At 39.2% G+C, this 15920-nt stretch overlaps 3 protein-coding genes across 3 annotated transcripts in view; 1 reads left to right on the forward strand and 2 right to left on the reverse strand.

Moving 5' to 3' along the window:
• The first annotated feature begins 60 nt into the window (after positions 1 to 60).
• On the forward strand, positions 61 to 4067 carry LOC111340636 (BTB/POZ domain-containing protein KCTD16-like). The gene has a single exon (XM_088730004.1). The coding sequence runs from the start codon at positions 3229 to 3231 to the stop codon at positions 3970 to 3972; it is 744 nt and encodes a 247-aa protein (XP_088586130.1). The 5' UTR covers positions 61 to 3228; the 3' UTR covers positions 3973 to 4067.
• Positions 4068 to 4788: 721 nt separating this feature from the next.
• LOC111340637 (17S U2 SnRNP complex component HTATSF1) lies at positions 4789 to 8199 on the reverse strand. Its single transcript, XM_088730005.1, has 7 exons — positions 8123 to 8199; positions 7527 to 7615; positions 7341 to 7428; positions 6836 to 6925; positions 6329 to 6394; positions 5938 to 6106; positions 4789 to 5813 (listed from the first exon to the last, which is right to left on the reverse strand). The coding sequence occupies exons 3-6, from the start codon at positions 7362 to 7364 to the stop codon at positions 5960 to 5962; spliced, it is 327 nt and encodes a 108-aa protein (XP_088586131.1). The 5' UTR covers positions 7365 to 7428; positions 7527 to 7615; positions 8123 to 8199; the 3' UTR covers positions 4789 to 5813; positions 5938 to 5959.
• A 7675-nt stretch (positions 8200 to 15874) lies between these two features.
• The window catches only part of LOC148725622 (uncharacterized), a 585-nt gene continuing 539 nt past the window's right edge, over positions 15875 to 15920 (reverse strand). The window contains exon 1 of the mRNA XM_088730860.1: positions 15875 to 15920. This exon is cut by the window's right edge and continues 539 nt beyond it. Within this exon, the coding sequence (XP_088586986.1) occupies positions 15875 to 15920 (46 nt within the window).

The raw sequence follows: 15920 nt of genomic DNA on the forward strand, positions 1-15920 counted from the left end.
TTGCCAAACTTTGAATGAAGCTAGACAATGAAGGTGCCTCTGTCCTGTGGTTTGGTCCATATTTCACGCTGATATCGAGGCAAGGAGTATAAGTCAAAGAAGAGATTGCGAAAGTAAAACAAAAAACTAGAACCTTAAATCCCCTCCAGGGTGAGGTGAGTATATATATCTTATTAATATAATAATATAATAATATAGATCAATTTCTATAGCGCATTTCCATGTAAATGCTCTAATGCGCTTTACAACACTGTGCGGGGGACTTTTCCAGACTGCCGGCGGCAGTTTACAATTAATAAAGGAGAAATTTTTACAGATGCCCCCTCCCCCCCTTCCCAGTAAACAGGCCAGACCACATCACAGTAATCTCGTGATGTGGGTTCTTTAACGTCCCTTGCCGAAATTAACTAATTAACTAAGACTTTACGTCCTATCCGAGAAGACGAAGCAATGTGAGTGAAGCGTCTTGCTTAAGGACACAACGTCAAGCCCCAGCCAGGACTTGAACCCGGGCCATCTGACCTAGAGTCCAGCGCACTGACCACTGGACTACTCACGCCTCACATTATCGCTGAGTATTTTTACGCGTTCTGCCGTATTTTGACGAGCCCGTAGGGTGAGTCAAAATACAAACAACAAGTAAAAATACTCAGCGATACTACACAACAAAACGTCTAATAAGTTATTTATTATCCAACATACCAAACTATTATTTCAGCGCGGGCGAATTTCGCGGATACTTATTTACTGGGAGTGAGGGACAGAAGTATGCGAAGCGGAACGGAATTGGCGCGTTGGCGTGGTGCTGTTTCTATTTTCAATAAATGAAGAACTTTCCAGGTCGTCTAGCTGTTTTTCTTCGTTCGATTCATCTAATAAACTTGGATGTGTATTTGCCAGCCATTCTGACTCTTCGTCGTCGGAAATATGATTCAAATTGTCCGCCATTTTTTTTCGTAACTACAATTCAATTCTTCGCTCGCGCAATGCGAGAAAACCTGTTTAACCGGTACTCTAGAGTACAAATACCGCGTGATATTTGTACTCGTCTATGGCGTTATTTGTACTCTACGCAGTGTAGTTGGATAATAAGAAGTAATATCAAGTGCACTCTCACCAAAAGCAATCCTTTCTCTCCCCCCCCCCCCCCATCCTCTTAACCTTTTGAACTAGATAAGACAGTTTCATGCAAGTTCGTGTTTGCCCAGGAGAAATTAGGAACCCATGGAGCTCAATATTCAGGGCATTTTTTGCCCATTATTCAGGACATTTTACTTCAATCTGCTGAACTTCTGAATGCCAAACTGACAACACAGTCCTTTTATATGGTTCATGGTGGACTAGACTCTTAGGTAGAGTCAAAGATCTCGAAGATGTTGCGTTTATTGCCTAGTGAAAGCTTTAGCGAGACAAAAAAGGTTTTATATTTGGAGCAATGTTGGAAGTTGGCACCTTAGGTGTTTAAGTCGATGAAGTTTTTGCCAGTGGGGGCGATGAAGCAAGCATTTCTTTTGGTTTAGAGCGACACCTTCAAGGGCCGCGTTTGCGACAGAAAAGACGCTTTGTGTACCCTTTTCATGAGAGTAAATGCTCAAATTATAATCCTTAACAGGTACATCTAATTATCCATAGAAGTAAATATTGCATAAATAGAGTCACGGATTTAGGTTTGAAACATAGAGTAAGATACACTTGCGAGGGAATTGCGGGTTGAAATAACAACCGGAAGAAGTCGCTGTTCGCTCTACACTGTTATGTGCTCCACGAGAAACACCAAGAACGTGTCTGAAAGAAAAATTACATTGAAAGAATATAGAGGAAGCTTAGAAGAGGGTCTAATTAGGGTTACCCGTTACCCTTAGAACGACCGAAAAAACAAGGCGTAAAACTGACAAATTTTAATCTTAAGTCGTACAATAAGTTAACCATGGGAAACTTTTGGTGACAACAATGGAAACGTTTTCTAACCGTTAGCCGTAAAATGGAAACATTTTAACCGTTAGCCGTAAACGTCATCACCCATCTCACAGTCTTAGAATGATTGTAGTGCTCAGGAGAGGTGGCAACCCTAGACCGTAATTACTGCGTTTTCTCTCTCCTCGTTCGCGTCTGAAATCTGCCTTTCCGTAATGAATTACAGCTCGTATATTTTAGGTTAAGAAGAGTAAAATGATACTTGGCGCACTATTTTTCTGGCCTAGCAGAACACCGAATCTTTTGTCCTGTGCTGTTTCAAAGCGTCATTTGTCAATGATCCTGGTAACCACAGAGACGGGATATCCACTTCTGTACTATCTGATTATTCTGCCACGAACAATGACTATTGAAAACAGAAAATGGGCGGGCCAATTCTAGGGAAAAAACGTAGGTTTGTTTAACCACAGACATTAAGGTAAACATCAAAAGTCGCGCGCTCAAAGACATTTTGAACTTGTGTCTAACATTTTCGAGATGCATTTACAAAAATAAACTGAGTTATTTCCAAAATGCACTCAGTACCACAACTCAGCTAAATTTGTATCTGTTTTTCTCAATCGTATTATTACCGAATAATAATTTGAATAAATCAAGTAAGGCATCATTCGCCAAGCCTGAAAGACTTCCGGTTAGTTTCCGAACCATCGGAGCTTAATTCGAAAAAAAAATCCGAACTGTTATGCATATTGAAATGTATAAGGAAAAAAAGAGAAAGTGGATATTTCAAAGAAACAAAAATTAGAAAAATATCAAAAGAGAAATCATCTTTTTCAGTGTTCAATATATATTCAGTTCCTTACTGACCAATGTTAAAACGACTAGATGATAATCCACGATACTTGTGTTTACATTTTTTTGTGTTAAATCCCATCTGTCATTATTTGATAGCCATAAAATTATGGATAGGAATTGCCTGATTTCTTTGGCAGGAAATATCGCACCGATTGTCAAAGCATAGCCTAGGATGATATAATGGGTTCTTCATGCGGTTACATTCAGTCATTCAACGACGGCGCTTTGTTTCGCGTAACAGCGAGCAAAGACCCCTTCCCACAACCAATATAATTTCATTTTATTCCCAAGGAGCTGTCAATTATTATCCAACGGAAAGTTATAAAACCAAACACAACACGTAGCAGATGATAATCTATTCATTTCTCCACCTTCTTCTCCCTTATTCGCTGTCGTCAAACGCAAATAAACACAACACCTACAGCTGGGATCGTGCAACAAAAATACATCGAAGTGAACATGGCGACTGGTCTTGGCGTGTCTCCAACACAAGAACATCATCGATTGTTCCCAGAAAACATCGAACTCAACGTCGGCGGTAAGTATTACTCGACGACGGTGTTGACACTAACTAGAGAGCCCGAGACGCTTCTGGGCCGAATGTTCAGCGGTAGGCAGAAGGTAAATAAAGACAACTCCGGGAAATATTTCATAGATCGCGATGGGTCATTGTTTCGGTATATACTCGACTTTCTACGCACCAAACAATTGCATCTTCCGGAGGAATTCGGCGAGATTGAAAGGCTTAAAACGGAAGCAGAGTTCTTTGAAATGGACGATTTAGAACAACAGCTTGAGCAGTACTCGAAAAGGCGGGAACGAGCTGCTACTGTCGTAAGCGAGCAATTTGGTTACATTACCTTACACATTCGCGGTACATATGCGTTTGGACGCACAGGTCAAGCAGACGTCACTTTTCGCAAATTGCAAAGAATTGAAGTTTCTGGCCGAGTATCTTTATGCCGCGAGGTGTTTGGAGAAACTCTAAACGAGACACGAGACTCTAACCCTGAGGGCAACAGATACACGAACAGGTTTTATCTTAAACATAATCATATCGAGAGAGCTTTCAAACGGCTTAAAGACTCAGATTTCGACCTGGTTTCAAGTAGCGGAGGAAAAAGTGGATTAAGTGCGGATAGCACCAAGAGCGACGAAGATAAATGGGACCATTTCTCTATTCACGTTTTTGTGCGGCGATAAATTGAAAACAAAAAAACCTATATATTTGCGTGCGATAAAGACAATACTTTTTTGTTTCTTGCATCTTTTTTCTTAAATACATTGATTTTAAAATTTGCGCCGCTTCTTTAAATGAACTATGAAGTTTTAAGTGCATATGGCACTCTCCTGCGTTATGAACGTACAGATTTAATGTTTCAGACCTGTGAATAAGTCCTTAGAGCAAACAACTGAAATAGCCCGAAGTTATAAATAATGTTGAGATAAACGGCTGGATTATCCTGCACATTGGAATTAATTAACCTCCAAATCCTTCTCGAAGCGGTTATAGCCACAAGGAGACTCACTAAAAGCAAAATTTGAAGTCGTGCCTCGAAAAGTCTACTTGTTAAAAATAAGATTTCGCTTAATTTCTCTCACCGACCAGCTAAATAGGATGTGCATAATTAGCTTGGACCTGTCGAAGTACTAATGAAAATAGGGCGATTCTTCGTCAAGAAAAATCACACGACGACCATTAACACACTATTAATGCGAACCTTGTTGGTCATTTAAGTGACAAGAAAATCCTGAAAACAATTATTGCCAACTTTTGTCGCAAAAACACGGACCGGCTGATTCTCTGTGAGCAATTCGCTTTTCAGAAAATCATCAAAATTGTCGGGCATTTTATCAAACTTGAAGTACAACATCGACCGATGAATAATGTCTACGATTGAAGCGCAAATACAGCAGGAAAAATGAAATTAAAGTTTCCTACCGGTCATTTATTTATTCGGCTACCAAAAAAGACTTTTCCGAGCACACATAATTCGGATAAAAAAACGTGACAACATACCAGCTTGCGATTTATTCAATAACCCTGCAAGATGATAAAGGAACAAATCGATCGTATTTCACACGGAAGACGAAAGAGAGATAATTCGTTATTCTCTGCCTTTGATGTTTTACTGTTACGATAATCCTCATAGTCTTCATAATACTGAGAAGATCATTTCCTACACTCCATCGCCAATTCTCTAAAAATTATGTTAATTAGATAAATAAATGGGCAGCTGGGGTTTGAAAAGAGAGACAATTGAGTGTTGTTTTTCTTTTTTACATAAGATTTTACATATACGATTCTTCACTATGAGAACAAGCATCATATGGTAAGGAGTGAAATTTACAGCAAAAAAAAGGACAAATGAAGTTTTTCTTTTCAACGTTAGGAAAATCGTACGCACTCGTACATTGTGTAATCTGCGTGTAGTCAAGGTGGTAAAATGAGTGCTTCTCTCTTACAAAATACACGAGTAAATTCAAAGGTTGTTATTTTTTTAAAAGAACTGAGATACTACGAGAGCTTTGATTGGTCGAAAAGTTTGTAAATCACTCGCCGGAGGCCAGTGATTTACAAACTTGTCTCTCTTTTCTAGCGAATGGCACAGGAACCGGCGACGCAGATTTCTGAATTACGACATCATGTACAACGGTAAATGCGAACTGTCCCCTATTCTGATTGCCTTTTTCGTTCTTCGAACGAATAAAATGTTTGTGATAAGGGAATGGTGGTTTGTGTTATGCTTTAGTAATTGCTAACGGATATTGTTATAAATTGCTGCCCTTCGTAAAATATTACCAATTTTATAATCAGTCTAAAAGATTCTTTCGTTCACTTGTTCCCAGCAAGTGGCACAAGTCGGGTGTTGCGTTGTGATCCACCGGAACAAACATTAGCAGCAGGTGGCGCTGCCAAAGTCTAATTCTCATTGAAGCAGTCCTGTGTTCCCAAACCATTTGAAGATCTTCAACTTGCATTGCTCTCCGAACTGGATGATTCGTATATTGACATTCGATCACTGAATATCGACGAGATTTTCCTGAAAAGGGCAAAATTTTGTTTAAGACCTGATTCGCAACTCTCCTTTCTTGCTATTACTCATTTTCAAGCAAGACGACCAAAATTTCCTTTTTTTTTTCCCTTTCCTCGTAAAGTAGGTTTACCTTGGATATGAAACCCATCGGATTAGTCCAATTCCCCAGCTAAATATTTCTCCCATTCATCAAGCCGCTCTTCCTTTTGTTTATCTGTTTCCTCCACTTTGTAGTTTGTTTTTCCATCCCATTTCTCAGCCGTTATTCTTCGGCCGGCGAACCATCGACCATTCATCACCTATCACAAAGAGAAATGAAATGACAGCCAATCAGAATAAGGTAGAATTAGCACTAAAGCAATCATATATCGAAGTACTCAAGTTGAGCCGGGTAGAAAAGGCGGGAATATAAATCAATCCCAGATCTTTTAGTGTTTGGTTTCCCAAAACCAAGAGAGGCCCAAGGGGAAAGGTTTAGGATTATAGTAAATGTCTGAAAAAAACAATATCAAAAAACGTACTGGCAGACAAGCCTCAGCTCCATCAAATGTTGCAAACGCCACTGAACAAACTCCTTCCTTGTTACGCTGAGCAGACATAGAAAACAGAATTACTGGTTAAGATAAATTTTGATATAATTTCCATCTTGAGCGCTAAGTTGAACTACAAGGCTAAGCAATTAAATGCTGGAGATGCGGGAGTGGTTTTCAGTTACAACATATATATTCTCGTCCAGTTTTCATTCCTTGCCTTTACTTCAGTCCGTACTTCATCACCACCAGCGAGATATTTACATGTACCCGTCAGTCAATGAGTATAGTATTATCACCTCAGATCACTAAAAGAGAGCTTGGGCATTAGATAAACTTTTCTACCAACTGTGGGACACCTAAATCTAATTACAACAGCAACTAGCAAGTTATAGCTTTTCTAAGAAAAACAAATTTCCAACCAGACACTAAATTAACATCAATTAAAATGTGTTTAAACACCATAAATCTTAATCCAAAGAGAAAAGAAACACTCACATCGAACACGATCACCTTCCTCACTTCGCCAAACTTTTCACATTCTGCTTTCATGTCATCGCGCAACTCAGTGATCAAAAGAGGATTTTTCTGCGGAGAGAAATACCGAAGTTACGAAGTTATCAAGACTGTTAATTCAAATCAAAGAGAGGTTTAATATTTTTTATACCATATCGATCAAAATAAAAATGTAGCTACTAAAAGAGTTGGAAATGCAACGTGCAATTTCATGCGTGAGGCTGAATGAAGGCGTACAATTGTATCATGAGCTTCGGGCACGGGAGATTGGGAGGCCACCCCCTGTGTATTTGACATTAAATAAATTATCGCATCTCAAAAAGGTCAACAAATGTGTAACACTTTTTTAAACTACTTCAGAGACTTCAGTTCAAGGTTAAAATAGTAAATGTGCCAATTTACTCCAAATTTCAATATCCCCTACAGACAAGGCCCCTGGTGTTAGAACTTTTAGAAAATTAATATTAAAGAAAAATTAACAACAAACCTCAAAGTCTTTAACATCAAACATATTCTTGAAAACAACGACCCTCTCATACTTTTTCCTCTCATCCCTTTCCACCCAATCCAGTAATCTGAAAAGCCATTTTCCAGATTAGTTACTCACAATTAAAACCTCAATAAGCCCCAAATGCATATATAACAACAAGCAGAGATGGCAAACCAAATTTACTTTTCCTGTCCTTTTCCAGCTTTCTTCTTTTTATTCTTTTTCTTTTTCTTGAGAGCTGGATTGTAATCACCTTTCAGATGAAATGTAGCCTGAAATGAGCAACGTAAGGAACAAAACAGTTAGCAATGTACTGTACACCATCTGCACACTAAGAAACCTTTACAACAATGCACTAACTGACTGCACTGCCCTAACTGACTGCACTGCCCTAACTGACTGCACTGCCCTAACTGACTGCACTACCCTACATGTAGATAACATTGCTGCTGAAAAACATCCTCCTGGCTGCATTACTAAGTTTCAATCAACAACCTATGACATCTCTAACCTTTAGTGTTCCTTCACCTTTTATGTCTCTATCCTTTCCTAACCCCCTCCCTAAAAGTTTCTGACCAAATGACCGACTTCTCCCCCCCCCCCCACCCCCACCCCTCTGGCTTCCTAATGGGACTCTTTTCTCTTCTCCTCTTCCTACACTTATACATGTTTACATTTTCTCAGTTTACACCCCTGTAGAAAGTCATAAAATTTGCGAGGTGGAAATTTAGAGGAAATTTCAGTAAAAACAGAATAGAGCATAAAACATGCAGACATACCTGTTCAACATGTATAGTATGTCCTTTATAGTCAGACTCATCCAAGAGCTCTATTGCAAGATCAACACTTTCACGCTGAAAAAAAAAAAAAAAAAAGAAAAAAAAAGAGGATTAGATTTCTAAGATTTCCCCCAAAAAAGGGAAAAAGCAACATCACTATTTCTCATGTAAGTGTGTATTAAGTGTATCAGTCAGATTAAAGGCTTACAAACAACAGGAAACAGAATTAATACTAAAGTACCAAGCAGACAATCATCTTGTTCTGGTTGTGAATGATTTCCATCACAGCCAAAAGAGACCTAGGGTCTCAACCTTCAGCCAAAAATAATGATCTCTCTCTCTCTCTCTCTCTCTCTCTCTCTCTCTCTCTCTCTCTCTCTCTCTCTCTCTCTCTCTCTCTCTCTCTCTCTCTCTCTCTCTCTCTCTCTCTCTCTCTCTCTCTCTCTCTCTCTCTCTCTCTCTCTCTCTCTCTCTCTCTCTCTCTCTCTCTCCCTTGACTGAGTGGTGCCTTTTGACCAAAAATAATGTCAAAATCAAGAGAGAGAGATAAAGCATTGTCAACTCAAGACAACGAAATTACTAAAAGAAGGAATGACCCAAAACCACCTACAACCATCTGAAACCACCTACAACCACCCACAACCACCACCTACAACCATCTGAAACCACCTAAAACCACCCACAACCACCACCTACAACCATCTGAAACCACCTAAAACCACCCACAACCACCACCTACAACCATCTGAAACCACCTAAAACCACCGACAACCACCTTCACAGTACTATTGTGTGACAATTTGTGACAATGTAAATGCACACCGGAAATGTTGTCGCATGTCTCGCATGTCATGACCAGGGAAAAACACCAAGAGAATTTTTTACACATAGTTACTAAAACAAGGAATGGCCTACAGTGACCTACAATGAGCTACCGTGGGAACAAGAAATGACCTAAAATGATCTACAATGATTTACAATGACCTACAATGAGCTACAATGACCAACAAGGAGCTATTATGAGTGTTACGAAAAATTGTGGCGTGACTTGCGTGACTTTCTAGCCCCCATGATGGTGTGATGACCTTTTTGTTTTGCTGTCTACAAATATCAATGAGTTAAAGGTGTTGGTGGGCCAGAGACGTCTCATAGTCTCACGGCGCTGTGATACGTGACCTTATTAATGGTTTTGATATGAAAATATCAATGAGTAAAAGGTGTTGACAGGCCAAATACGACTCATAGCCTCGTGATAGTGTAAAATTATGGGAGGCTTGTTATGGAAGACCCTCAAAGACATCTTAAGCCAAAGGTTTTTCGAATTTTTTTTTTTATCATTATCGTCATTAGACATGTCTCATTATAATACACAGTAAATTTATCTCCAAGCTAGAAATTCTGTTATCATTTGGCCTGTTATTCAGTAGACAAAAAGCAAACACGTTATGTTAATGTACACATGTCTCCTGTTTTTTTTGGTTTTTTTTTGCCTTTTTTTTTAAATCTTCATTTACTTCATTGCAGGGATCTTACAGTAGCTCATTTTAGTAACTACATGTAAAAAATTCTCTTGGTGTTTTTCCCTGGTCATGACATACGAGACACGCGACAATATTTCCGGTGTACATTTACATTGTCACCAATTGTCACACAATAGTATTCTGAAGGTGGTTTCAGGTGGTTGTAGGTGGTTTTAGGTGGTTGTAGATGGTTGTAGGTGGTGGTTTTGGGGTTTTGCTAAAAGCAGGCCCGCGGCCCGCAGTCCACGAACCACAGCCCGCGGCCTACGGCCCACGGCCCGCGGCCCGCGGCCCAGTGGCCTGGCAGCCCGAAGGCGCAGCGGCCCGTAACGGCCTGCGACCCGGAGGCCCGGTGGCTCAGTCCTGATTTTCCACAGGTATTTTTGTCCAGCAGTAAATCCACGAGCATGCACAGATCTGCATCGGGTTTGGGCGTGCAAAATAGATGACAGTGAGCTTGAATTCGTTTACCATTTAATCATTTGAATCCTTGTTTCTGTTTGTTGCATGTTATTCAGAAAAAAACCTTTTGATTCTCTGTTCATTAGTCTCTTTACAGAAACCGATAGCACAGTAGAGGACTTTCATTACTATGTAGGTTATTTTTAAACCATACTTTGAAAGTGAAAATATCATAACAACAAAGGAAAAGAAAATATGAACCAAGGGTAAAATTGAAGCACAACACATACAAGAAAATTTGAATCTCTTGATGGCGGGGTTTGATTTTTTCACTTTTCGCCGTGATCGAAAGGTACTCCTTTTATACCCAAAATAATGTACCGTATTTCTTCGCAAACCTCGAATAAGGAACTGCCTCCTCGATGTCCGGCAGCGTAACGTCGGCAAATCGATCGGTCGCCCGACTGAGAAGCAGAGTTCGCTTGTTGACCTCAGTGACAATGAGATTGCAATCGAGTAAGTACCACTAAGAAACTTACCCGAACACAGAGTTTCCTTAGTAATTTACAAAAACTTTCAATGAACTGTTAAAATTCTGCTACTTACTAAAAATGGTACAAATTTAAGAAGTGTCCAGCCTCGAATACGGGCCCATCGCCCCTGAGGACCAAAAATTTAATAAGCGCCCGGGGCGCTTACCGTATTGGAATGAATACGGTACTTACATCGCCGGAGAGCAATATTTGAGAACACGCTTTCTTTCTGAGGTGGAGTTCCTGTAAATAGATCGACATGTCTCTGTACAGAAAAGATTCGCAGTTCACATATCGTATTACTTATGATATTTTCACTTTCAAAGTATGGTTTGAAAATAACTTTCATCGTTCGATAATGAAAGTCCTCTATTGTGCTATCGGTTTCTGTAAATTAAGAGATAAATGAACAGAGAATCAAAACGTTTTTATCTGAGAAACATGCAACAAACCCTCACTGTCGATCTGTGCATGCGCGCGGATTTACTGCTGGACAAAAAGACTGTGGAAAATCAGGACTGGGCCACCGAGTCTCCGGGTCGCAGGCCGTTGTGGGCCGCTGGGCCTTCGGGCTGCCAGGCCACTAGGCCCTGGGCCGTGGGCCATGGGCCGCGGGCCACGGGACGCTGGGCCGCAGGCCTGCTTTTGGCAAAACCCGGTGGTTGTGTGTGGTTGTAGGTGGTTTTAGATGGTTGTAGGTGGTTTTAGGTCATTCCTTCTTTTAGTAATTACGCTCCAGGCAACTGTTACCCTAATCTGAGTTTTTTTTCCAACTTGAATTTCTGATTTTTGTTTTTGTTAAAAGGGTAGCTCAAACTAGAGAAAACGAGGAAAAAGTTGCTGATTATCTACATGAGGTAGACAAACACCTGGCTTGGTACCCTAATGATGTTGACCTAGTAGAATGTTGAAAGATCGGGAAAGATGATGATCCAATATTGGCTTACCTGTAGAAGAAAAAGGCTTAAGATAATGTAAGGGAAGGAAAGCAAGGTGGGTGTTGTTTGGTTATCAACATGGATTCATTCACCAAGGGAGCTTTAAGGGGATTCTCAAGTTGATTTCAGGAGTAATATTGAAGTGGTTTCCTTTTTACCTTACTGGTAAATACATGAGGGAGGAGTATGTTCCATAAACCACATAATTTTTATCTCCATGATGAAATATTTTGGATGAAATTCAAACTTTGATTGCATAATGAAGTTCCAAAAGTAACCAGCAATTCGCTTTTATCTCTGGCCAAAATTCCTGAACAGGTGTAAGCAACCTGGCTAAGATGTACAACTAAAATTGACCACATCGTAGATACAGACAATGATCTCCCTACACTTAATCCTTAACACCCTAACATCATTATTTGTATATTCTCCACACTGCTCCCTACACAAATCCTAAGGTGCTAACAAGAAGAATTTGCTTATCAATCAAGAATGTCTTCAGTTAGTGATCCTTTCCTTTATTCTCGTGACCTTAATGTGTGATTCAGGGGTGATATTGTAAGGAGAAAGTAGATGCTGGTCACATATTATAAGGAGAAATTAGATGCTAGTCATTCACAGGGTTTAAAGGGTTGATAGACTTACACATGTAAGTTTATGTGCCTTTAGTTCTCCCTGGTTCTTAATTTCATAATTTTTGTTCAGGTTTGCTTTTGTGATAACACAAGCATTTGTGCAGATGTAATCATCAATCAATCAAGACATGGAACACCTTCGAGACGTGGACACCTTCGAGACGTGGAAAGGAATGACAAGGACACATCGAAACCAGTCGCTAGGCATTTTAATTTACCTAATCATTCTAAGCAACATATGGCAATCTGCGGTCTTTCCTTACACTTAGGTAGCACGGAAAGCCGTAAAAATCTTGAACAAAAGCTCATCTTTAAAACCAGCAGTCTAAATCCCACAGGGATTAACGAACGCTTTTCATTCCACTAATTTATTCTTGTTTTTCTCCTTGCCATGTTCCCACCAATAACGTAGCTCCATTTTCTACCTTTAAAAGCACACACAACCCGCAATTCCTCTATTCGCTCCGACGAAGGGCTAACGCTCGAAACGTCAGCTTTTGTAATCGTTACGGTGGCCAATTTACCATTTCAACTTTGTTGATATATCCAAATTATTTCGTTACCCCCACCGACGCAGCCCCAAACTGTTTCTTTCGAAACTATCAGCCTTTAATCAATCATATCCTTTATTTAAACACGATGAGGTTTAAAGCTGGGGGCTTGTGGGGTCGTGTGAATATGATTACAATAACAACAAGAATAGTGTCCCTTAAATATCACTCCACAAAATATACAGTAAGAAGAATAAAAATGATTTACATTATTTATCTCTAAGTCAATTGACTACAGCGTTTAAAACAAAAATAGTTAAAAGCATTTAAAATCTTGGTAGTGCCTGGGTAGTGACTGGACTGATTGTGCGCCAAAATCGAGATCCTTAAAATAAGAGTCCTTCTTCGCTTTGCGATAAAAAACTTAAAACTGGTCTGTGAAATGTTTCGAGACAGCGTTCCAGAGTATAGCGCCTCTATAGCTAATGGAGTTTTTAAGAAATTGCGAGTTAATACGTGGGACAATTATATTATTACTCCTTCGAAAATTGTATGTGGTGCATGGTTTGTTTGTTAAGTATGACAGAGCCGTAGGTGCTTCACCTTTAAACACGCTATGGAGTAGTTTAGTTAATCAAAGTTTATAATAGAGGGTGAAAGTATTCCAGTTGGAACGTCGGTAAACTTCCTCAGTAGGCATATCTCGGGGCAAGTTGTATATAATTCTGGCCGCCCTACGGTGAAGTACTTCTAGCGAATGTACATCGAAGCTCTGCACTAGGGCAGCCGCCCCAGACGACTAGTCCGTTTAGAACTGATGGTAGTATTATCTTGAAGTATAAGTCCAATCGGGCGTTTCTGTTCAAGAGTGAACTCCTTTTCAATAGGCAAAGTCTGTTTACAAAATTCTTTTTTACATTAGTAAGGTGGTGGGTCCATGAAAGTCTCTCGTCGATAGTAACACCCAAAAGACGAGAGTGTTTCGCCCACTCGATCCGATCCTCCCCAATTGTCACCATATTTAGTGGCCCGATGTGCAGTTTCCTCATCAACAGCATAGCTTCACACTTTGCCGAGTGAGGGGTTAAAGAGTTCTCTAGGCACCAACTGTTCAATTCCGATAAAGCTTTGTTTAAAAAAGTGACAGTGCTGTCGACAGTGTCCCCAATGCAGTAAACGGTTGTGTCATCTGCGTACATATAGACAAAGCCAGAGGTAACAGCACTTGGTAGGTCATTGGTGTACAATGCAAACAATGTTGGGCCAAGTACCAATCCTTGGGGAATCCCGCAGGTTACATTTAGCACATTTGAGTGTTGGCCGTTTACTACCGTGAATTGAGTTCGTTCAGTTAGAAAATCTGTCAGCCACAATAGAAGAGAACCTTATACTCCAAATTGAGAATTCAACTTATGCAGCAGGATAGCATAAGATACACAGTCAAAAGCTTTTCTGAAGTGGACAAATGCCACAGCAACCACTTTACCAGCATCAATAGCTGTTCTCCAGATATCTGACAGGTGTACAAGCAATAGCTCAGTTGAGTGCTTCTCACGGTAAGCCCACTGTTTATCTGTAACTAGGTTATTCTGGAAAACATGTCGAACTAGAGATTCTGATGCACAAGATTCCATTATTTTGCTTGGAACACTAAGAAGCGATATAGATCTATAGTTGTTTGTGTTAGCTTCATCATCTTTTTTATACACTGGAATCAACTCGAGCCTTCTTCCAGTCGGTAAAGGTTTCTCCTAGGTGAGCGCTGAATGAGAATAGATCCGCCAAAGGGAGAGACCATCGCAGGCTCAGCTAGTTTTAATAATTTAGGTGCAATGTCATCAGGACCCGAAGATTTATTTGGATTGATGGCTTTCAATTTACGTCTGACAAAATCTTCGCAGATGGTAATTTCAGTCACAGAGGGCCCTAAGCAACTGATGCGGTCGCCCTGGTGTGGAAAATTTCTGCTGGTTCGTCTAAGTCTAGTGCCGATATTGGCAAAGAAGTCATTTATTTAGTTAGCCCTTCTTACGTCGTTGACGGCAAGGCTTCCATCCTCCCTCTTTAACGGTCCAATTCTATTTCTACTGACGGGATTTGTCGCATCTGCAATTAACTTCCAGTAAACCGCTGCAGATTTAACTTCAGCTAACTTTACCTTGAAGAACTGCGCCTTCGCGCTTCTTATCTCAGATGTAATCTTGTGTGTAATTTTGGACAGATGTAATTTAGGTTTGATTTTACTTCAGCCACTCAAATTTGTGCTTAATTATAGTTCTAACCAAACATGATTGGTAGAGCGGTCTATGCTGTGAAAAGATCGAGGGCTATTGATGACTGTTAGGTACTTTTGTCCCTTTAATTAGGTCACTTTGCTTAAATTAAGTAGCTTCAAGGATTAAAATATTTCCCCTATTTTTTTTATTTTTGACATAATAAATAATATTATTATATTAAAAATTATATAATAATTATATAATAATTATTTAATTATATAATAATTATATAATAATTATTTAATTATATAATTATTATAATAATTATATAATAATTATATTAATAATTATTATATGATACTATATAATAATTATTATATAATTATATAATAATTATATAAAAAATTGTTTATTTCATCTTTACAATAAATAATATACATGAAAAATTTACCCAGTTCTGATTGGTTAGGATAAATGCAGTTTTCAGTCAATTCAGTGAAGAAGAGAGTTAATGGAGTGCAGAAGAGGGTTAATTCAGAGGGTCTCAATGGAGTGCTGGCTTTTACGGTTATCGACTAAAATTTTGGCTCTTTTACAGCTGTCGGTTAATTTTTTACAGTTACGGTTAACAAAAACGTTAAAAATTAATTTCTTTGGTTCCAAAAGGTTAAACATTAATAAACCTGTGTTTTTTTAATCTTTAAAACAAAATAAAGGTGTTATGGTCATCTCAGGCTAAAATGAGTTATTCTTTTAAAAAAATTTAATATTTGATAAATCATACCACTTCTAATATTATTTTATGCATAGAATTGTGAACTACGAAAAAGGATTCAATACAAGGCCATACACAACTTAACTTACGTCATGCATTCTTACATTTACTTGTAGGAGTGGTGACCTGTTTGTCCTTATATGATGTTATATGCCTGTTAAATTGTCTCAAAATATAGCCATGCTTGACGCCTCAAAATCCTTCAATGTATAGTCTAGCTTGTCTCGGGTACCTTTTTTGGCCTAGACATCAAACCGTGTCCACACCTTGACTTGCCTTCCGGACCTT

The sequence above is a fragment of the Stylophora pistillata genome, chromosome 8 (genome assembly GCF_964205215.1).
Source record: "Stylophora pistillata chromosome 8, jaStyPist1.2, whole genome shotgun sequence".
NCBI classification, from domain to species: domain Eukaryota; kingdom Metazoa; phylum Cnidaria; class Anthozoa; order Scleractinia; family Pocilloporidae; genus Stylophora; species Stylophora pistillata.

Coding starts and splice junctions, on each gene's coding strand:
- LOC111340636 (XM_088730004.1), top strand. CDS start 3,229: ATGGCGACTGGTCTTGGCGTGTCTCCAACACAAGAACATCATCGATTG.
- LOC111340637 (XM_088730005.1), bottom strand. CDS start 7,364: ATGTTTGATGTTAAAGACTTTGAG. Junction 6,395..6,835: donor GGAAGGTGATCGTGTTCGAT/GTGAGTGTTTCT, acceptor ATGTCTGCTCAG/CGTAACAAGGAAGGAGTTTG. Junction 6,107..6,328: donor GAGCTGAGGCTTGTCTGCCA/GTACGTTTTTTG, acceptor TCTTTGTGATAG/GTGATGAATGGTCGATGGTT.